Below are 17,168 nucleotides of genomic sequence, written 5' to 3' on the forward strand. Positions count from 1 at the left end.
GAGAAGGCCAAAGGACTGATTCTGGGACAAGGAGAGAGGGCATAATCCCAGGATCTCCTGACTGCCAAGCTTAGGCTACAGGAACTCATTCAGAGACACAACGTCCACCCTCTAAGGCAAGCATGCCGCCCTGGCAAACAGCTGAAGCCTCAGTGGTTGTGCACCTTTCATGGTTGTCCCAGCCTGCGTTGTTCCTCCTCAAACTGAGAAGGCTGCCCTTTACGATAACATTGATAAATGCTGCTCTGCGAGCCATTATTGATTGCAGAGAGGCAGAAGCAAACTCCCTCCACCCGGAAGCTTAAGAACAAACACAAACAGTGGAGTCTTGCAAGGACTAAAAGACACCCAGGGCTGCCTCTTTCCACTGCCTCTCTCTGTTTTACCTGGTCATGGACACCATCTGTTGGCCAAAGTGAGCACTGCCAGCGGGTGCTGCCACCTGGTGGCTAATCCAGCTACAGCAGCAGCAGCTTCTAAAAGCTTGTGCTGCCATCGAGATGAGTACTGCAGCGACCTGTGAAAGGCCTGTGAAGCTCTCAGGTACTGAAAGTAAACCAGAGACTTCTTGGGTGCTGCCACCTCTTGGAGGGATTCAGGAACAGCACCTCCCAGACCACTCTCCAACCCACCCCCAACTGCTTCCCCTCCAGACTGCAGGAGTGGACTCTGGCGTTTACCATCTGCGTACAGTGGTACCTCGCAAGACGAATGCCCTGCAAGATGAATATTTCGCAAGACGAATGAGTCTTGCGATCTGAAGGTGACTCGCAAGACGAATTCGTTTTGCGAAAAATTCATCTTGCGAATTGCGGTTTCGCATAGGAATGCATTAAAATTTAATCAATGTGTTCCTATGGGCAAAAAAAGAAATTTCAATGCATTTCTATGGGAAACCGTGATTCGCAAGACGAATTTTTCGCAAAACGAATTGACCCGCGGAACGAATTAAATTTGTCTTGCGAGGCACCACTGCATGTTTATACACGTGGACACTTTTGCAGCGTGTGTGTTAATACACGCAAATAACATTCCAGGCTCCGAACCTTTAAGGCACGGAGCAGTGGGCCAAGCGGAGACTTCCACCCAACCCCACCTGCTCCAAGACAATGCTATGCTGCCTATGAAGTGGGGGTCATCTTAGCTCTCCTGACCCCAAATATCCCAGTTCCTGGGAGCTTTCCTGCTAAAGAAACCCTCTCCCAACCCCCAGGATTGCAGTCTTTCCTGGGTGCAGTCAATCAACCCTTTCCTCCCCCTGCACAGAGTGTACTCGCATCTCTTCTTCTCCAAGCCTTAAACCCCAAAGCAATACAAAACTGTCCCGCCCCTCAGGCCACTAGACCAGCCCTTGTGAATGTTGCAGTCAGCTGGGATCCTCGACTTCTCTCTTCAGCTCTCAGAAGGAACCAGAACCTTCTGGACCGAAGGGTGTGTGTGAGGTTCTGTGGTGCTTGACTCCAGCGAGGAATCAAGGGGCTTAGGCCTGTGGTCTGTTTCCCATGCCAGAGCTTGAGGCTGTGTGAAGGAGCAATGAATGAGCACCTCTGGGCATGAGCAGTGATTTTTAACCCCATCATCCCCCTCCCCCAGTTCTTGCTCATCCATAGTTCCAGTGTGTTTGTTCCGGGCACAAACATGAAACCCTCGTCTCCAAATGGGGAGAGGCTGAGGTTCAGGATGCCTGCTGGGTTCTCTCCCCAGCATTTTTTAAAAAAAACTTTTTTTAAAAAAGTATTTTGATTCTGCTTATGTAGACAACACAAATTTAGATGCATTGCTGTTGGCACCTGCAGATGGACCCATTTCAAAAAAAATACAACACAAGGACCATCTGCCCTCTTGCTGAACCCTCCTCCCCACTTCTGTATGCCTCAGTTTCCTTTCCCTCTCTCATTTCCAGCCCTCCTTTGCAAACTAGAATCCTGGATTGATTTACATGGTAGCCCTGAGAATCTGCAGGCCCAGAAACTCGCCTGCCTCTGAGTCACGATCCTGGAAGTTGTCAGAGGAAGCAAGACAAGGAGCCAGTGTGGTATGAGAGCCAGCGTGCCATAGTGGGTAGAGCGTTGGGCTTGGGCCTGGATGAACAGAGTTCAAATCCCCACTCAGCTATGAAACTCACTGGGTGACCTTGGGTCAGCTACCGTCTCCTTGCAAGGTTGTTGTGAGGGGGGGGGGAAATTCGGCAAATTTTCCATGCCCTGCAACGTCCAGCCCCTCACAAGTCCCAGAGCTTGGAATTTGGTTGTTGTGAATCCCAGGACCTCCTGCATTAAGGCCTGCCCCGACTTTGGCACCCCCCCCCACCCCCCAGTTGTCCCAACACAGCTCTTGACTATCAAAGTGCATTTAAAAGTGTGAAGATTATGATTAGACTGAACCAGCTGACAAGTGATGCAGAGCAGGTATGGAGAGGCTGGTTTTGTCCCTTTCGTTTGGATCCCCACTAGAGCCTCTTGCCCGGTTCTAGGGTGTGTGTGTGTGCTGATTTGTGACACCCTTTTGCCCCAATGACCCATCTCCCCTCCTCCAATGCTGCACGAAATGTAGAACGGAGGGAGATTTCCAAGTTGTAAAATCACCGTTCTGCACTGCGAGCAGTTAAAGTGTTTGGAAACAAGACTTGCACAAACAGCAGGTGAGTGTCCATGCCTGTCTTTCCTCAGCTGCCTTGTGTGGAGTGCTGGGGGTGCAAAGGGAATCCCTCCCCCTTGGCCCAACCCCTTCCCCAGACCTGGTCGCTGCTCAGATTGAGACACCCCCCTTTAGCACCACCACATCTGCTGTCATTTGAACCAGGCCAGAAAAAGCTGGTCTGCTAAACTGGGAGCGCCTGGGGGCTTTTCCCCATTTCCTGAAGTGTGCAGGAGATATTACTCGGTGGGGGGGGGCCTCCCTGGGGGAGAATTAATGAAATCCACAGGTTCCCACCCTTTGATGATTGCCTTCGGGTTTTAGGAAAATCACACCACCTTGTAGGTAAGCAGAGAGATCCAAAAATGGAATGCCCCCATCCTCCATGTAATCTGAGCACTGCCTGGAAATCACAGGTACATTTCTTCCATAGGAAATTCTCTCAAAAGTTCCAGGAATGGCATTGGGGGGGGGGAACTCACCCTCCCACAAAAACTCAGTGCCACTCATCTCAAAAGGTGTGGTTAAGAGAGACTCCAGGAGTCCTGGCTGTCAGCAGATCCTCTGATACGCATCAGAGGGGAGTAAGGGGCTATTGTTCCATGTTACAGAGGGGAGAAGGTACTGGGGTAGGTGGGCTCATCCCTAAGTGAAGTGACCGTGGAGGAAAAGGGAACATGAGCACATTTGGCTTCTGCTACTGACCAACTCAGAAGGCTGATCGCCGAAGAATTGATGCTTTTGAGTTATGGTGCTGGAGGAGACTCTTGAGAGTCCCATGGACTGCAAGAAGATCAAACCTATCCATTCTGAAGGAAATCAGCCCTGAGTGCTCCCTGGAAGGACAGATTGTGAAGCTGAGGCTCCAATACTTTGGCCACCTCATGAGAAGAGAAGAATCCTTGGAAAAGACCCTGATGTTGGGAAAGATGGAGGGCACTAGGAGAAGGGGACGACAGAGGACAAGATGGTTGGACAGTGTTCTCGAAGCTACGAACATGAGTTTGACCAAACTGCGGGAGGCAGTGCAAGACAGGAGTGCCTGGCGTGCTATGGTCCATGGGGGTCACGAAGAGTCGGACACGACTAAACGACTAAACAACAACAACACTGACCAACTCCTACAGGCTTTAGCAGATGCTCATCCTGAGCGTCTACAAGAAAGAAGAAGTTCCATGGGCTTGTCCTGTCCTGGGGACTGAGGAGAGAACCCTTTGGAGCATCCCTGTGTCCTGTTTACTAACACACACACACACACACACACAGCGCCTACCACCACGACCACCTTTTTCCTTTAGAAAAGCAAAATAAAACAGAAACTGCAGGATTAAAAGAATGAGTTGAAGACAAAAAAGGGGGAAAAGAAATATAATATATATATATATGGCAACTTACTGGGGTTACAGCCTATCCTGACACAGTCTGAGACGGGGGGCCGGGGTGGGGGTGGGGAGAGAGAAGAGAACGAGACAGTTTTATATCCTTCAAGGCAACGTCTGCAACCAAACACCCAAAATAGAAAAACCAATTCAGCCCACCATCTGGGGACAAACGCACGACAAGGACGACACTTGCCTCTGCACTGGGGAGGGGTCTCGGTGGGTCTGCCTGCCCTCCTGATCCGGCCCAAGGCTGCCTCCCTATTCCACACACCCCACCACCATCTCCTCTACCAGCACCAACGGGATCCAGTTGCAAATATACCTGGGTCTTTCTGTCTATGCACAAACCAGCCGCTGGTCGTTCTCCTGGGGGTGGTTTTTCCAAGCGGGAGGCCTTGGTTGGTGGCCCTGGCCCTACAATGCCTTGATCCGCAGGAGAGGAGGGGAACCTCAGACCTGGCCCTCCAGGCCTTTCTCCTCAGCCCTCTGGGCTCCTCCAGGCCACTGCCTGCTTCAAAGTGCTTTTGTGTGGCTGTGATCCTGCCTCCTGCTTGCAAGGATGGAGAAGCCTCCTGTTTGCACAGCTGAAATATAGCCTACTCCACCAAGGTAAGAGTCACATCTGTGGCCCTGCTCTCTTTTTTGCCTCTGGCCCACCACTGGTATGCGGCCCCCGGGATGTCAAGCACAAGGGAATGTGGCCCTCGGGCTAGAAAAGTTCTCCACCTGCAGTGGCGAAGTAATGGGGGGCAGGGGGGGGTGCCACCCCGGGTGGCAGGTTGGGCGGCAGGCTGGACAGGGGTGACCAACACCGACGGCGGCGGCGGCCGCTGCTGCTGTGTGCGCCCCTTGCCGCCCACATGGAGGCAAGGCTGGGGTGTGCTGCAGAAAGAGCTCCGGCAGCTTCCGAGCCCAGCTCCTCCATGGCAGTGCAACCCTCGCCCACCTCCACGATGGCCCTGAAGAAAGCCAGGCAGCGGGCGAGCAGGACCAGCCCCTGCGGAGCCAGCGCAAACTGGCTGTGAGGAGAACCACCTCGAGCGCGGTAAGGACGGGCAGAGGGAGGGCCAGAGGGAGCGGGGAAGTCCTGCCAGACGCCGCATGCCGCTGCCTGCTGTGTTGTCACAGCGCCACGGCGTATCCCTCCTGTGCGCACATGTGTTGTGAACGTGCGTCATGACGCGCGACACATGCGCGTGATGGACACCCTGTCCCCCGGCGGGGTGCCTTCGGGTTTGCCGCCCCGGGCAGGTAGGCAGCTAGCTACACTGCTGTCCACCTGTGATCTGGGAGGCCTCCCTGCTGAGAATTTCATTCCTCCCGTGTGGGATTGTTACATGTTACATGTCTGTTTACATTCCAGCACCGATTATTGGAGTCTTGTGAGCGGAAAGGGAGATACGCTGTTTCCGCTCTGTATAGCTTTTGCTTTTGCAGCTCTCTCCGAGGAAGAAAGACAGAGAGAGAAGCCATGTTTTCTTTGTTCTGTTCTGTTTGATTTAATTTGCAATAAATTAGGCTTAGATGTTACTCCTCAAGGCTGAGCTTCTGTTTGGACTCTGCTAGTCGTGTGCTCTTGTCCTTGGATATGGGCCACATCAGCGTGACGGAAGACCGGAGTGATGAATCCCAGACAACGCTGTGTCAGGGGTGGGCGTTATCACCCAACACTCCCCCCCCCCATTTTTCAGTTGACAGATCTGTAGCCCAGGTGAGGGTGCTCCACAAATCAACGGAGCCTCTTTTAAGTTTTCATTATCTGCAGTTCTCCTGCACCTGGCACCTCCGGGGCTGGTGTGCGCATGTTAAATATGAGTCTGGCCCCTCCTCTTTCATTCTGTGGTCTGCACCCCACCCCCAGCTCTGCTACTGAGTCACATTTGGGCTTCAAACAACGGAGCCTGCCTGCCGCTTGGTCTGATGGCCACCCAACCCGTCTTTGCAATATTTGCTTCATTTCTCAAGGCAGAAGATTGCCTTGTATTAGAAACACTTTAGGGTTTTTAAAAAAATCTTGTTTAAAATCTTAGAACCAAACAATATGGGATCCAGGAGATCTGTGAACAATACCTTTTATTTATCTATTTTCATTCATTTTTAAGATGCTGCTGTCTTCAGTAAGGGACCATTGCTAACTCCCATGTAGAAACATGATCTACAGTGGTGCCTCGCTTAACGAATGCCCTGCTTAACAAAATTTCCGCTTAATGAAAGGATTTTTCGAGCAGAGGTTGCCTCGCTAGACCAATTCGTTTTATGAAAAATTCGTCTAGCAAATTGCGGTTTCCCATAGGAATGCATTGAAATTCAATTAATGCGTTCCTATAGGCAAAGAAAAAAAAAATCAATGCATTCCTATGGGATTCACTAGACAAATTTTTCATTATAAGAAAAGACACGTGGAACGAATTAAATTCGTCTAGCGAGGCACCACTGTAATGGGTGTTTGTTTGTTTGTAGAGTTGGAAGGGACCCAAAAGGTCAACAAGACCCATCCCTACAATGCAGGAAACATTACCGGGTGGGGTTGTATTTTGTTTTCTTTCACTTTTATTACCACTATGATGGGTTTCCCCCCCCTACAATCAAGTGGTATATAAATTTTATGAACTAACTCAGGCTTCCTCAACCTCGGCCCTCCAGATGTTTTGAGACTACAATTCCCATCATCCCTGACCACTGGTCCTGCTAGCTAGAGATCATGGGAGTTGTAGGCCAAAAACATCTGGAGGGCTGAGGTTGAGGAAGCCTGAACTAACTAAATAAAAAATTATGTAGTTCACTTTATTTTTTAAGCCACCCTGTGATCTCTTGATGAGTGGTATACAAATTTGATCAATAATCAACCATCATCATCATAGCTGACTTCTCAGGTAAATATTATATACATCTTAGTGGGGAGGATGGGGCAGTGGCACTAGCAGCCAGATTGCTGAAGCCCCCCCTCCTTTTGTCCGACTGAAACCACATCAGCAACCTGAAGCTGCTATGAAAAGGAAGCCAAGATCCACATCACAGGGCCGTTTGGCCCCCTGGGACTGTATTGTCTGTATCAGACAGTTGTGAGCAAGAGGAGAGGGGAGTTATCTCTTGAGTTTCTGGACACTAGGTGGTATTCAACTAAGTTTTACTCAGAGCAATGAACATAACTAAGTTGAACAGAACTGAGCTGAATATCACCACCTGTGAGCTGTGGGAGATAGCCAGCCCAGCGTTCGCCCTGCAATCGCAGGCCGATGACGTTTCATTCAGGAATGCGATGTGCTCGGTTGCTGTTGTAATTCTCTGTAATATGAAACGTCCTTACTATGTCTGTATCTGTGTGTCGTGGCTCTTACAGCCTAGAGGAAGCATCTCTCGGCTGGGGAGTTTACCTTAAAATAAACATCTGAGTTTTGATGAGAAGGAGTCACCGAAAGTAATTTCTAGAAGCTGAATTACTTTTCTAGCTGCGCATCAAGCTCTGCAAATTAGAACCGGAAAGAAAGGTTTCTGAAGTTTTAGCAGAGGAAAACACCACGGAGCATACTGGGCGAACTGGCACAGCTGGACATTGCTAGTGAGCAGATAGGTTTTTTACCTTATGTTTCTAGGTGCTGTGCCGTATCTTTTCAAGATACTTTCACACCACCCACTATTTGTGGCCTGGGACTGATGACATTCACTGAATTGTGGACCTTTATCCATATGCCTGGTCCTGGGGCTTCCCCACCAACAGACATTAACAAAGACCTCGTGTCCTGGCCCCCACCCACACTGCCCACAGGCCTCAGTGCCTTTTGCTACCCACAGCGCTCAGAAAGGGGAAAGGGCTGGTTTGTGCGTAGACTCTTGTGCTTCCATTTTTTGCTTCTCGGTTGCCCATCCTGTCCACCTATGGCTCCTTCCAAGCCTCCCTTTGCTTGCCCTTTGGGATTCCTCCTCAGTGCTGGCAAGTGGCTACCTTGTAAAGACCAGCCGTGCAGTAGGAAGTGGGGCAGCCCTTCCTTCCTCTCAAGCCTGAAGCTGTTGACTGAGAGAGGGAGGGGAAGGGCTGACCCCAGAGTGGCAGTGCCCTCCTCCTCTCCCCTTTCCCCAAAGGTACTTCCCAGCACATTGACACCCGGACAGGTCTTGCCTCCCCCCCTGGCACCACCACCAGCTGCTCTCGGAGTCAGACCCTCTCGGGACCTCCAGAAACAGGGGGAGCAGCTCCCACAGTCATTCTGACTGGGGGAAGGGTGTGCCTTGCAATTCCTGGACAGCAGGGTCATGGCGCAGGCGCTGCCCCACTCTCGATGCAGAGGGTGGGGCTAGCAGCAATGCCCCCCCCCCCAGAATTGCCAGAGCACCCTTCATGGATCAGTGCCTCAGGGAGAGGTAGGTGGGAGAGCCCTGTGAGGGGAAGTGTCCTTTTGGTGGGAGCAGAGGGTCACCCTTATGCTCCTGAGTCTCTTCAGACTCCAGGGCAGGTCTGCCAGTGGGGGGAGAGGAGCTCTCCTCCTAGTGGGGGGGCATGTGGGTGGGGAGTCCCCATTCCCACAAGCTGCACAGCTGGGCTTGGCGTGCGTTGTCAACCGCAACAGAAGAGTGGATGCAAACAGTCACAGGACCAAAAACCCCTCTCATGGATGGTGGGTAAATTTCATGGAACAAAAGCAACCCCCCCACCACCCCAGGCAGGAAGAGGTGGGAAGGGAGGCCCAGGGAACAAAGAGAAAAGTGGGCACCGGGGGCGTGCATGGAAGGTGGGAAGAGGGTCATGTTGGAGGGGAAGGGGGGCATTTGTGGGGCCTTTGGTCGCCATGGCTGTTTGCTCTGGGCTGGCCATTTATGTCTCAATGAAGGGTTGAAAACCAAGGTGGGCAGGGAGGAGAAAATTACTGTGCTTGGGTCTTTAGAAAGAAGAATGGGGCCTTCTTCATCCCATTTCTCGCCTGGACACCGAAGAGGACAAAGTGGGGCAGGCATGAGGGAGGGACGAAAGCTCCTGCCCTTCACAGTCTCCATGGCTGGCTAAGTCAGGCAGGGAAAGCAGGTCCTGGTTTTAACAAAGAGGACCAGCCTCACCACCATCTCTGGTCCTCCAAGGCTGCTCCAGGGAAAAGGAGGGGGCCCATCTTCCTCTTCTCCCCAGGCTGGGAAAGGTCATCTTTCCAAAGACCCAGCAACAAAAGGGGAGAAACAAAGAAAAAGCCCCAGGCTTGGCTTCCATTTAACGTCCCCACCTTCACCTCACCCTCTGTGGAGAAATAAGCTGTGGGTGGAAAAAACCCCTGTGTTTTGGAAAGCAAAATCCACACACTTGTGTGTGAGAAATCTGCATGCAGAATTTGATAGCGCTGCAGCTGAGTGCCCATGAGGATGAGCTAATGCACAGTGATACCTGGTTGCCCAACGGCTTGGCTCCCGAACAAATCAGCTCCCAAACGCCGCAAACCCGGAAGTAAGTGTTCCGGTTTGCTAACGTTTTTTGGAAGCTGAACATCCGACGCAGCTTCTGATTGAGTGCAGGAAGCTCCTGCAGCCAATCGGAAGCTGCATCTTGGTTTTCGAACGGTTCTGGAAGTCGAATGGACTCCTGGAACGGATCAAGTTCGACAACCAAGGTACCACTGTATTTCATTTCTGGCTACCAATTCTACATTTAAAGCTGCAGTTGTATGGCTATGGAGACAGGCACTCAGGGAGCCCCAATGAAGAAAGTTTTATAGTCCATGAGGCCCATCAAACGCTGGACAGCCTTGAAGCACACCCTTCCAAATAATCTTTGCTGTGCAGCCCAGACAAAATCCATGATGGGCAGCCTTGTTTTCACAGGCATCACCTATGACATTGTGGACATCCCCACCAAGTATAGCACAACCTTCCTCTGCCAGGTTCATCCTCAGGAAGAGGTTGGGTGAATGGGCAAAGCCACTCTTTGGGAGGGGTTCTGCTAGTATCTCCATGGGAATCCAGCCTTCCCCAACTTTCTGCCCTCTGATGTTTCAGACTATAACTCCCATGAGACCCAGCCAGCAGGACGGGGGTTGATGGAAGTCATAGAGCAGAACTTCTGGAGGACACCTGGTTGGTGAAGTCTAGGCTAGCCTGCCTAGCACAGATTGGTCAGAGGGAGGCTTATGAGAAACGCCTGTTGCATTTGATGGATCTTTCACCACAAAGTGATAACTACGCTGACTACCCCTGGAGTGCGTCTGTCTGTGTGAAAGGCATATGAACGATGAGAAATTGGTAGCCAAATGAAACAGTTTCGCATTTTGCTCCAGCATGATGAGAGCTTTCCCCAAAAGCCATGTGGATTTTGCATTTCAATTGCACACAGATTCCTCCCTGAGAAGGACCCCCTGCGGAAACACGTGTAATGGAGCCCGCCTGCCCCCACCGGAGCGCCGTTGCTGCGTCTGACCACCCTCCAAGGTGCTGCCTGCACCCCAGCACTGCCTCAGGGGGCTCTCTGGGCAGATGGAGAGGAACAGATCCTGCCGGGTTCTGACCAGCTGGTTACCTAGGTTGACTGTGAGCTTCATCTGTCCCCCATCGAGCTCCAGGCGGAGAGTGTCGGCCGACTCCTTGGAGGTGGTGGCCATCATGAAGCCGTAGGCTCGCTGCGACATGAAGCGGAGGGAGACGTCTTCAGCCTCGGTGTGCATGACCGTCGGCAGCATGATCTTCATGTACATGCTCCCGTCATAGCTCAGCACTGTGGCCTCTATTGGTGGGGAGGGGAGACACAGAGAGAAAAGGGAGGGGGAGAGGAGCCAAGAAAGGGAAGAGTGATTAGGAACAGGCCAGGCTACATGTCCACCTCACCCACTTCAGGGGGAGCTGACATGGCGCCCTCCAGAGACTCTCGGACTACAACTCCCAGCAGCCTCAGCAGCCAGCATGGCAAATGGCCAGAGATGATGGAAGCTGTAGCCCATAGAAGGTGCCACACACTCTGATGAAGAGCCCGCCCACCACAGTCACCTGATCACCCCTGATTCTTTTACAATGGGAGATTCAGCCAGGGACTGAACCAGGGGCTCTTTGCCTGCAAAGCAAGGACTGCACATGGGGGAGCAGACTTGAAGGAATCCCAAGAAGAAGAAAATAAAATCTTTGTGGAAGGAAGGAAATATTCAGAGCCCTCAAAATAGCCCAGTGAGGACAGTGCATGCTCTGTGTGCAGAGAGTGCTGAAATGCAATTCATGGGGCAGGAGCCTAGAAAACCAAAGGTGGCATGGGAGGCAGTTTGGAATATTCTGGGAGAGAGCATAGCTGGCTGGCTGGAACCCTCAAGAGGGGCACACACTCCTCTGCAATGCAACATTTTCTCGCAGGTCCCCCTGCAGATCGGTCATTTTTCATGTGGGTGGTTCTTTTAAAAAGGCAGAGCATCCCCTGAAAAGATGCACTACGATTTCTCCGGCTCATATGGAGGAAAGTGCCCTTTTCACGTCATGCCAGGGCCAAGTGTGAAGCATCAAAAATGCTGCTTGTTTCAGAATGCCAGCATTAAATAACAACAATAATAACAATAACAACACAACCCACTGGTTAAGAATTCTTTACAAGCCCCACAGCCACTCAGAGACCTTTCCAGTTTTGCAGTTTGATGAGTGGCTTGCACATGGACCAATTCAGGTTGCACCATGAAAGTGGAGGGGGCAGACCCCTCGGGCAACAAAACCAAGAGGAATGTTGCGGTATGAAAAGTGGTGAGGAAATGACCTGGAAGTTAGGCAACATTATGTAACCTCTGTTCAAACCGGATGAATGCTCAACGAAAGGGTTGTCTGAAAGAGGTTCCGGTTACTGTTTGGGCCAGGCTTTGCCCACCTGGTGCCCTCCGGGCGCTTTGGCCAACTCTGGGCAAACATGGCCTCCCTTCACCCCTCTTGCACAGGGTCAAAGATTTAGGCTTGTGCTGAAGCTCAGCAAAAGGAAGCCCAGCTGCTTCCAGCACTCCTTCTGCCTCCTCTGGGCCCCCTCACCTCTCTCGCACAGCCGGCCCAGGTAGCCGGTGCCCACGCAGTCGCAGATGAAGCGGTTCCAGCCCTCCCGGCACAGGCCTCCGTTGCGGCACGGGGAGCTGCTGCACTGCTTGAGGGTCTCTCGGGAGCAGAAGCTGGAGACGCCAGCCACGCTCTGCACCTCGGCCAGGCGCCGCACGTCGCGGCTCTTCCCGTCAATGAAGAGGTCCCTCACACAGCCCACGTAGCCATAGTTCAAGAAGGCTGTCCACACCTCAGGGGGCAGGATGAGGTCCAGGCGGTTCTCAGGAAGCCCCCCGAGGTACATCTCGCTGTCCAGGTCCAGGATCTCACTCTCCCCGCTGGCCAGGAAGGGCGTGCTGCGGCTGTTCACGGAGATGGAGCCTGCAAGGAGGGAAAGCAGGAGAGGTCACCCCACAAAGTCTGGCTCACTGACCCACCAACTGACACATGCATCTCTCTCCCTCTGGGACTGTATGGCCCAATAGTTTACCCCAGTCAGAAAAACTATGGGGACAGCCCTCTCATTAGGCTATGAAAAGCAGAAGGTTGGTGCCCCCCTGCCAAGGCTGCCTGCTGCCCGCCTATACCTCCCTGCCACCCCAATGCATCAAGGAAAGGATAATGAATCCAGCCTAAATAAGAGGGGCCAGCAGGAAGCAACCCATGGGTGGCTTAGTGCCCCAAGACCCCTCTTCTTCCTTGAGAGGAGGCTTGGGGAGTCCATTGCAAAAGGACGGCTGGGGCTTAAAGGTAAAGGTAAAGGGACCCCTGACCATTAGGTCCAGTCGTGACCGACTCTGGGGTTGCGCGCTCATCTCGCATTATTGGCCGAGGGAGCCGGCGTATAGCTTCCAGGTCATGTGGCCAGCATGACAAAGCCGCTTCTGGCAAACCAGAGCAGCACACGGAAACGTCGTTTACCTTCCCGCTGTAGCGGTCCCTATTTATCTACTTGCATTTTGACGTGCTTTCGAACTGCTAGGTTGGCAGGAGCTGGGACCAAGCAACGGGAGCTCACCCCGTCACAGGGATTCGAACCGCCGACCTTCTGATCAGCAAGCCCTAGGCTCAGTGGTTTAACCACAGCGCCACCTGGGTCCCTAGTTCATCATTAAGTTCATCATTAAGTCCTTCTCCTTTCGTGTTGAAGTGAGCACGCCCCACTTTCTCCTAGCTTTTCCTCCCTTGCTCCCCACTGACCAGGGGCGTACCAAGGATCAAATCTAGGGGGGGGGCAAGCCATGGTCGTTCAGGGGCAGGGCCAAGGCATGGCAGGGGAGGGGCCACGAAGTGGGAACGTGGGCGGGGCTACAGAACCCCCCACCCCACCTTGAACTCTGGACAGCAAGGAAAACAGCAACAGCAGCAGCGCCGACAGAAACTTAAAAGCAAAGCGAAGGAGTGCGCCCAGGAAACGACTCAACAGGAAGGGAGCGGCAGCGGCAGTGCTTTTCTGGCCAAGGGGCGTGCGCGTTCGTGCGCTCCGCGAGCTACCGGGCTCCGCTTTGCTCCGCTCCCCTCGCCTCCGGCAGCCGCCTCCGTTGCCGCTGGGCTTGCCGCCACGCTCCCTGGCGCTTCTGCCCCTTCGCTCCCCTCGCCTCCAGCAGCCACCTCCGTGGCCACTGGGCTTGCCACCGCGCTCCCTCCGGTGTGCGCGTGGATGGGCACTTCCCGCCGATCAGCTGTGAGTGGGTGCGCGCAGCCTTGTTCGAGCCCGCACTGCAGCTCCTAGCACGGGGGACGCCTGTTTCCACCACCGCCGGTCTTTTGAAGCGCCACCATGCTTCTGCAGTTAGGCCCGCTGCTGCCATGCTCCTGGGGGGGGGGGACTTGCTTTCAGCCGTGTCCCTGCCGACTGCGGCGATCTCCTATTGTGCCGCGAAGCGGTGTCACCTCAGAAGCTCCTCCGAGAAGAAGGCGGGGGGGGGGAGAAGCATGGGCGTACCCACTGCCCTGCTTCTAGGGGGGCAGCTGCCCCCCCTGCCCCGCAGTGGGTACGCCCATGCCACTGACTTCTCCCTTTTTGTCAATTTTTAATTAAATTTTTAAATCTCTACATATAAATTCCAGATTCCAAATTTGTCATACATTTCTCTTTAAACTTTGACTTCCCATCTTTCCCTCCGTGCTGTTCTTAATCCCATCCCATTTACATACTGCATTCCAATAAACATATCACCTAAGACACATTCTTCCATTTCATATATTATCAATTTTCCACCACTGCTCATATTTGGAATCCTGCTCGCGATTTCATCTATCTCTCTCTCCCCCCCCCCCCGATATTCCAAAAAGGGCTTCTCACTTCCTACAAGATTCTCTTTCTTGTAGGTTCCCAGCAATAAGGAGGCTGCAGCAAAGGAAAGTGTTGCCCCCAACCCACGGGGAATGCTGCTTTCTCTGACCCTATGCATAACTCCCCTCCCACCAGTGAGGGAAGGGCGATTGTTGCTGACAAGCAGCCACCACTGTGTGACACCCCAGTGGCCAAGGAGTCACAGGCAGCCTATGGGGTCAGAGGCGGCAAGGTGCTTCGGAAGACCAGCCACTGCTAGTAATGGGGTTCTGTGCCTCTCAGGTCCTCCTTGGGGGCTTCCCAGAAGAAGCATCTGGGCAGCTATTGTGAGAAGAGGGTGTTGGACCAGATGGGCCCCCTTTGCTCTCATCTGGCAGCCAGGCCCTTCCGATGACCCCACCCGGCTCCAAATTGAACAGGACCAAGATCAGGCACAAGTGCACCCCCCAGCACCCGAGGTGGCAACAGAGCCCACTCACCCTTGCGCCCGTCGCGCTGGAAGTCCACGTGGCACCACTCGCCGTCATTCACCTTCTTGCTGCTGGCCCGCATCTTGATGCCCCCCGAGCCCATGTCCAGCAGCAGGTAGAGGTAGCCGTCGAGGAGCTCCATGGCGAAGTAGTCAGCCTTGTGCAGGCGCTCAGAGCGGCCCTCCTTGGGCGGCTGCAGCCGGCCATGGCTGAAGAGCAGCAGCCCATTTGGCTCCGTGGTGCGGAAGTCAAAGGAGATGGAGCCCGTCTTCTTGGTGTTCCACTTGGGCAGTGAGATGTAGGCCTCAGGGGACTCAAAGGTGACCGGGTCGAGGGCCGCCACATTCTCGCAGCGGAAAACCAGGTCCCCATTGATCTTCATCTTGGGGTCCCCTTCCTTGGCCAAGCGAGACAGTTCCAGCTTGAAGTCATTGTTCTTATAGACAACCTGCAAAGGGACGGGAAAGGCAGGCAGGGTAAACAGGACATGGTGAGCCTCGTCACACCTTGACGTGAGCCAGCTCTCCACCTTTGCGGATGATCTGCCATCTTGGGATTTGACAGAAAGAGAGAGAGAGAGTGGTGAGGAGGGAAGGAAGATGGGGAGCCACCAGGGAATGTTGCCTTGGATTTGTTCGATATGACTTGTGAAATCCTGTGGTTCTGTAATCCCAAAAGGTTTTGTGTGCCCCTCAAATTTGGCCATGAATATTTTTTTTTAACCCTAACTTTAAACAATGGGTTACAGGGTCAGGCTGGGTTTTACCTTGGGCCAGTGATTCTTCCTCTCAGCCTAAGCTACCTCACAGGGTTGATGTGAGCTTAGAAAGGGAGAGAGGGGATTCTCTCTGTTACCATGAGCTTCTTGTAGAGTGAGTGAAGCCATAATGCAATTCCACAGTTTCTGAAGAGAAGGAAGACTCCTCTCCACTGAGAATATGAGAGTTGGTCCACACTTTCCTTTCCTCCATGCTTTCCAGACACAAGTCTGCGCTCCATGTCTGAGTGCTCTTTTTAAAATTATTCCTCTGGAGCTTTCCTCGCGCAAACCTGCTCTTTACCACTGCATCGGAGCAAATGGCAATCCATGGAAAACCCAAATGGCTCTTTATTGTGCTTCAGCTTTAAAGAGCAGGTTTTGCGGGGGAAGCTCTGAGGCTAAATAATGAGCACTTGGACACAGAGCCTCAAAGCGTGGACCTGTGCCTGGAAAGCAAGGGGCAAATGGTAAATGTGCATAAGCCTTGAGTACACGCACACACGCATTGAGGATGATTGAAATCACCCAAGTTAAATATGCGTAAGATGTGACTACACAATATTTCATTTGCAGCCCCAGGAGGTGCTCTGTTCCCTAGGTCAGCGGTGGGAAACCTACAGGGGCCCTCCTGGTGCTGTTGGATTCCAGTTCCCATCTGTCCTGGCCATGTGGCCAATGGCCAGGGATGCTGCTGCCACTGCTAGGAGCTGGAGGCCACCAATGTTTAAGGGCCAAAGGCTCCCTTCTGTTCTACACCATCAACTTTGCGCCTGTGCAAAAGACCAAGGGACACACAGAGCCCTTCAATCCTTTCCCCCTCTTCCCAAGGTCCCCACCACATCCTCTCTGAGGGTCCCCAAGATGGAAAAGCAGCTTGTGTCAGTTCCCAGCAAGGAGGCTCATTACGTCAAAAGTAATCTACATACAGTGGTACCTCTACTTACGAATAACTCTACTTACGAATGTTTCTACTTACGAACGGAGCTCCGTCCGCCATCTTGGATGTGGTTTAGATAGGATTTTTTCTACTTACGAATTTTTAGATAGGGTTGCTTCTACTTACGAATTTTTTCTCCCAATGCATTCCTATGGGATTCGACTTACAATTTTTTTTGACTTACAAATGTGCGTTCGGAACGCATTAAATTCGTAAGTAGAGGTACCACTGTACGCTCAATGGGGATTAACCCTCCAACCCTGAGCCACCGCACCCCACCAGTCCCAACCCCACCCCACGACTCACATCCTTGAGACATCCCATGAAATTGTTGCTGACGGGGGACCCGGGCAGGTCGGCCGTATTGGGGCTCCCCCCAATGTAGAAAAAGTCGTCCGAGCCCAGCATGGTGTAGTCTTCCTGGGTGTAGCCGGTGGTGGTGAGGATCCCATCCACAGAGATGGTCACCTGTCCGTCGTGAGCGCAGGGGTTGGGGGGGGAGGGGTCGGGGTTGGGGAGACAAGGAGACAACAGAGTGTTAACCAACGAGGGATCTGGCGGGGAGAAGAGGGGAGACTTGGCGGGGCAGGGGAGAGGAGGGGCTGCTGACTCATTTTTATGTCTGATTGTCTTTCTGGAGAAATGCCACACTTTTGTTCTGATGGGGGGGGAGGAGGGGGGAGGAGGAGGAGGAGTGAGGCAGGCAGAAGGGTGAAAGGGG

General features: G+C 52.9%; 1 protein-coding gene across 1 annotated transcript in view; it reads right to left on the reverse strand.

Annotated features, from left to right (window-relative positions):
* LOC118076247 (neurexin-2) overlaps positions 1-17,168 on the reverse strand; it is a 159,337-nt gene that overhangs the window by 8,444 nt on the left and 133,725 nt on the right. The window contains exons 5-8 of the mRNA XM_060269842.1: positions 16,754-16,915; positions 14,760-15,198; positions 11,982-12,365; positions 10,510-10,713 (exon numbers count right to left, since the gene is read on the reverse strand). Of these exons, the coding sequence (XP_060125825.1) occupies positions 10,510-10,713; positions 11,982-12,365; positions 14,760-15,198; positions 16,754-16,915 (1,189 nt within the window). The remainder of the gene's footprint in view (positions 1-10,509; positions 10,714-11,981; positions 12,366-14,759; positions 15,199-16,753; positions 16,916-17,168) is intronic.

The sequence above is a fragment of the Zootoca vivipara genome, chromosome 17 (genome assembly GCF_963506605.1).
Source record: "Zootoca vivipara chromosome 17, rZooViv1.1, whole genome shotgun sequence".
Taxonomy (NCBI): domain Eukaryota; kingdom Metazoa; phylum Chordata; class Lepidosauria; order Squamata; family Lacertidae; genus Zootoca; species Zootoca vivipara.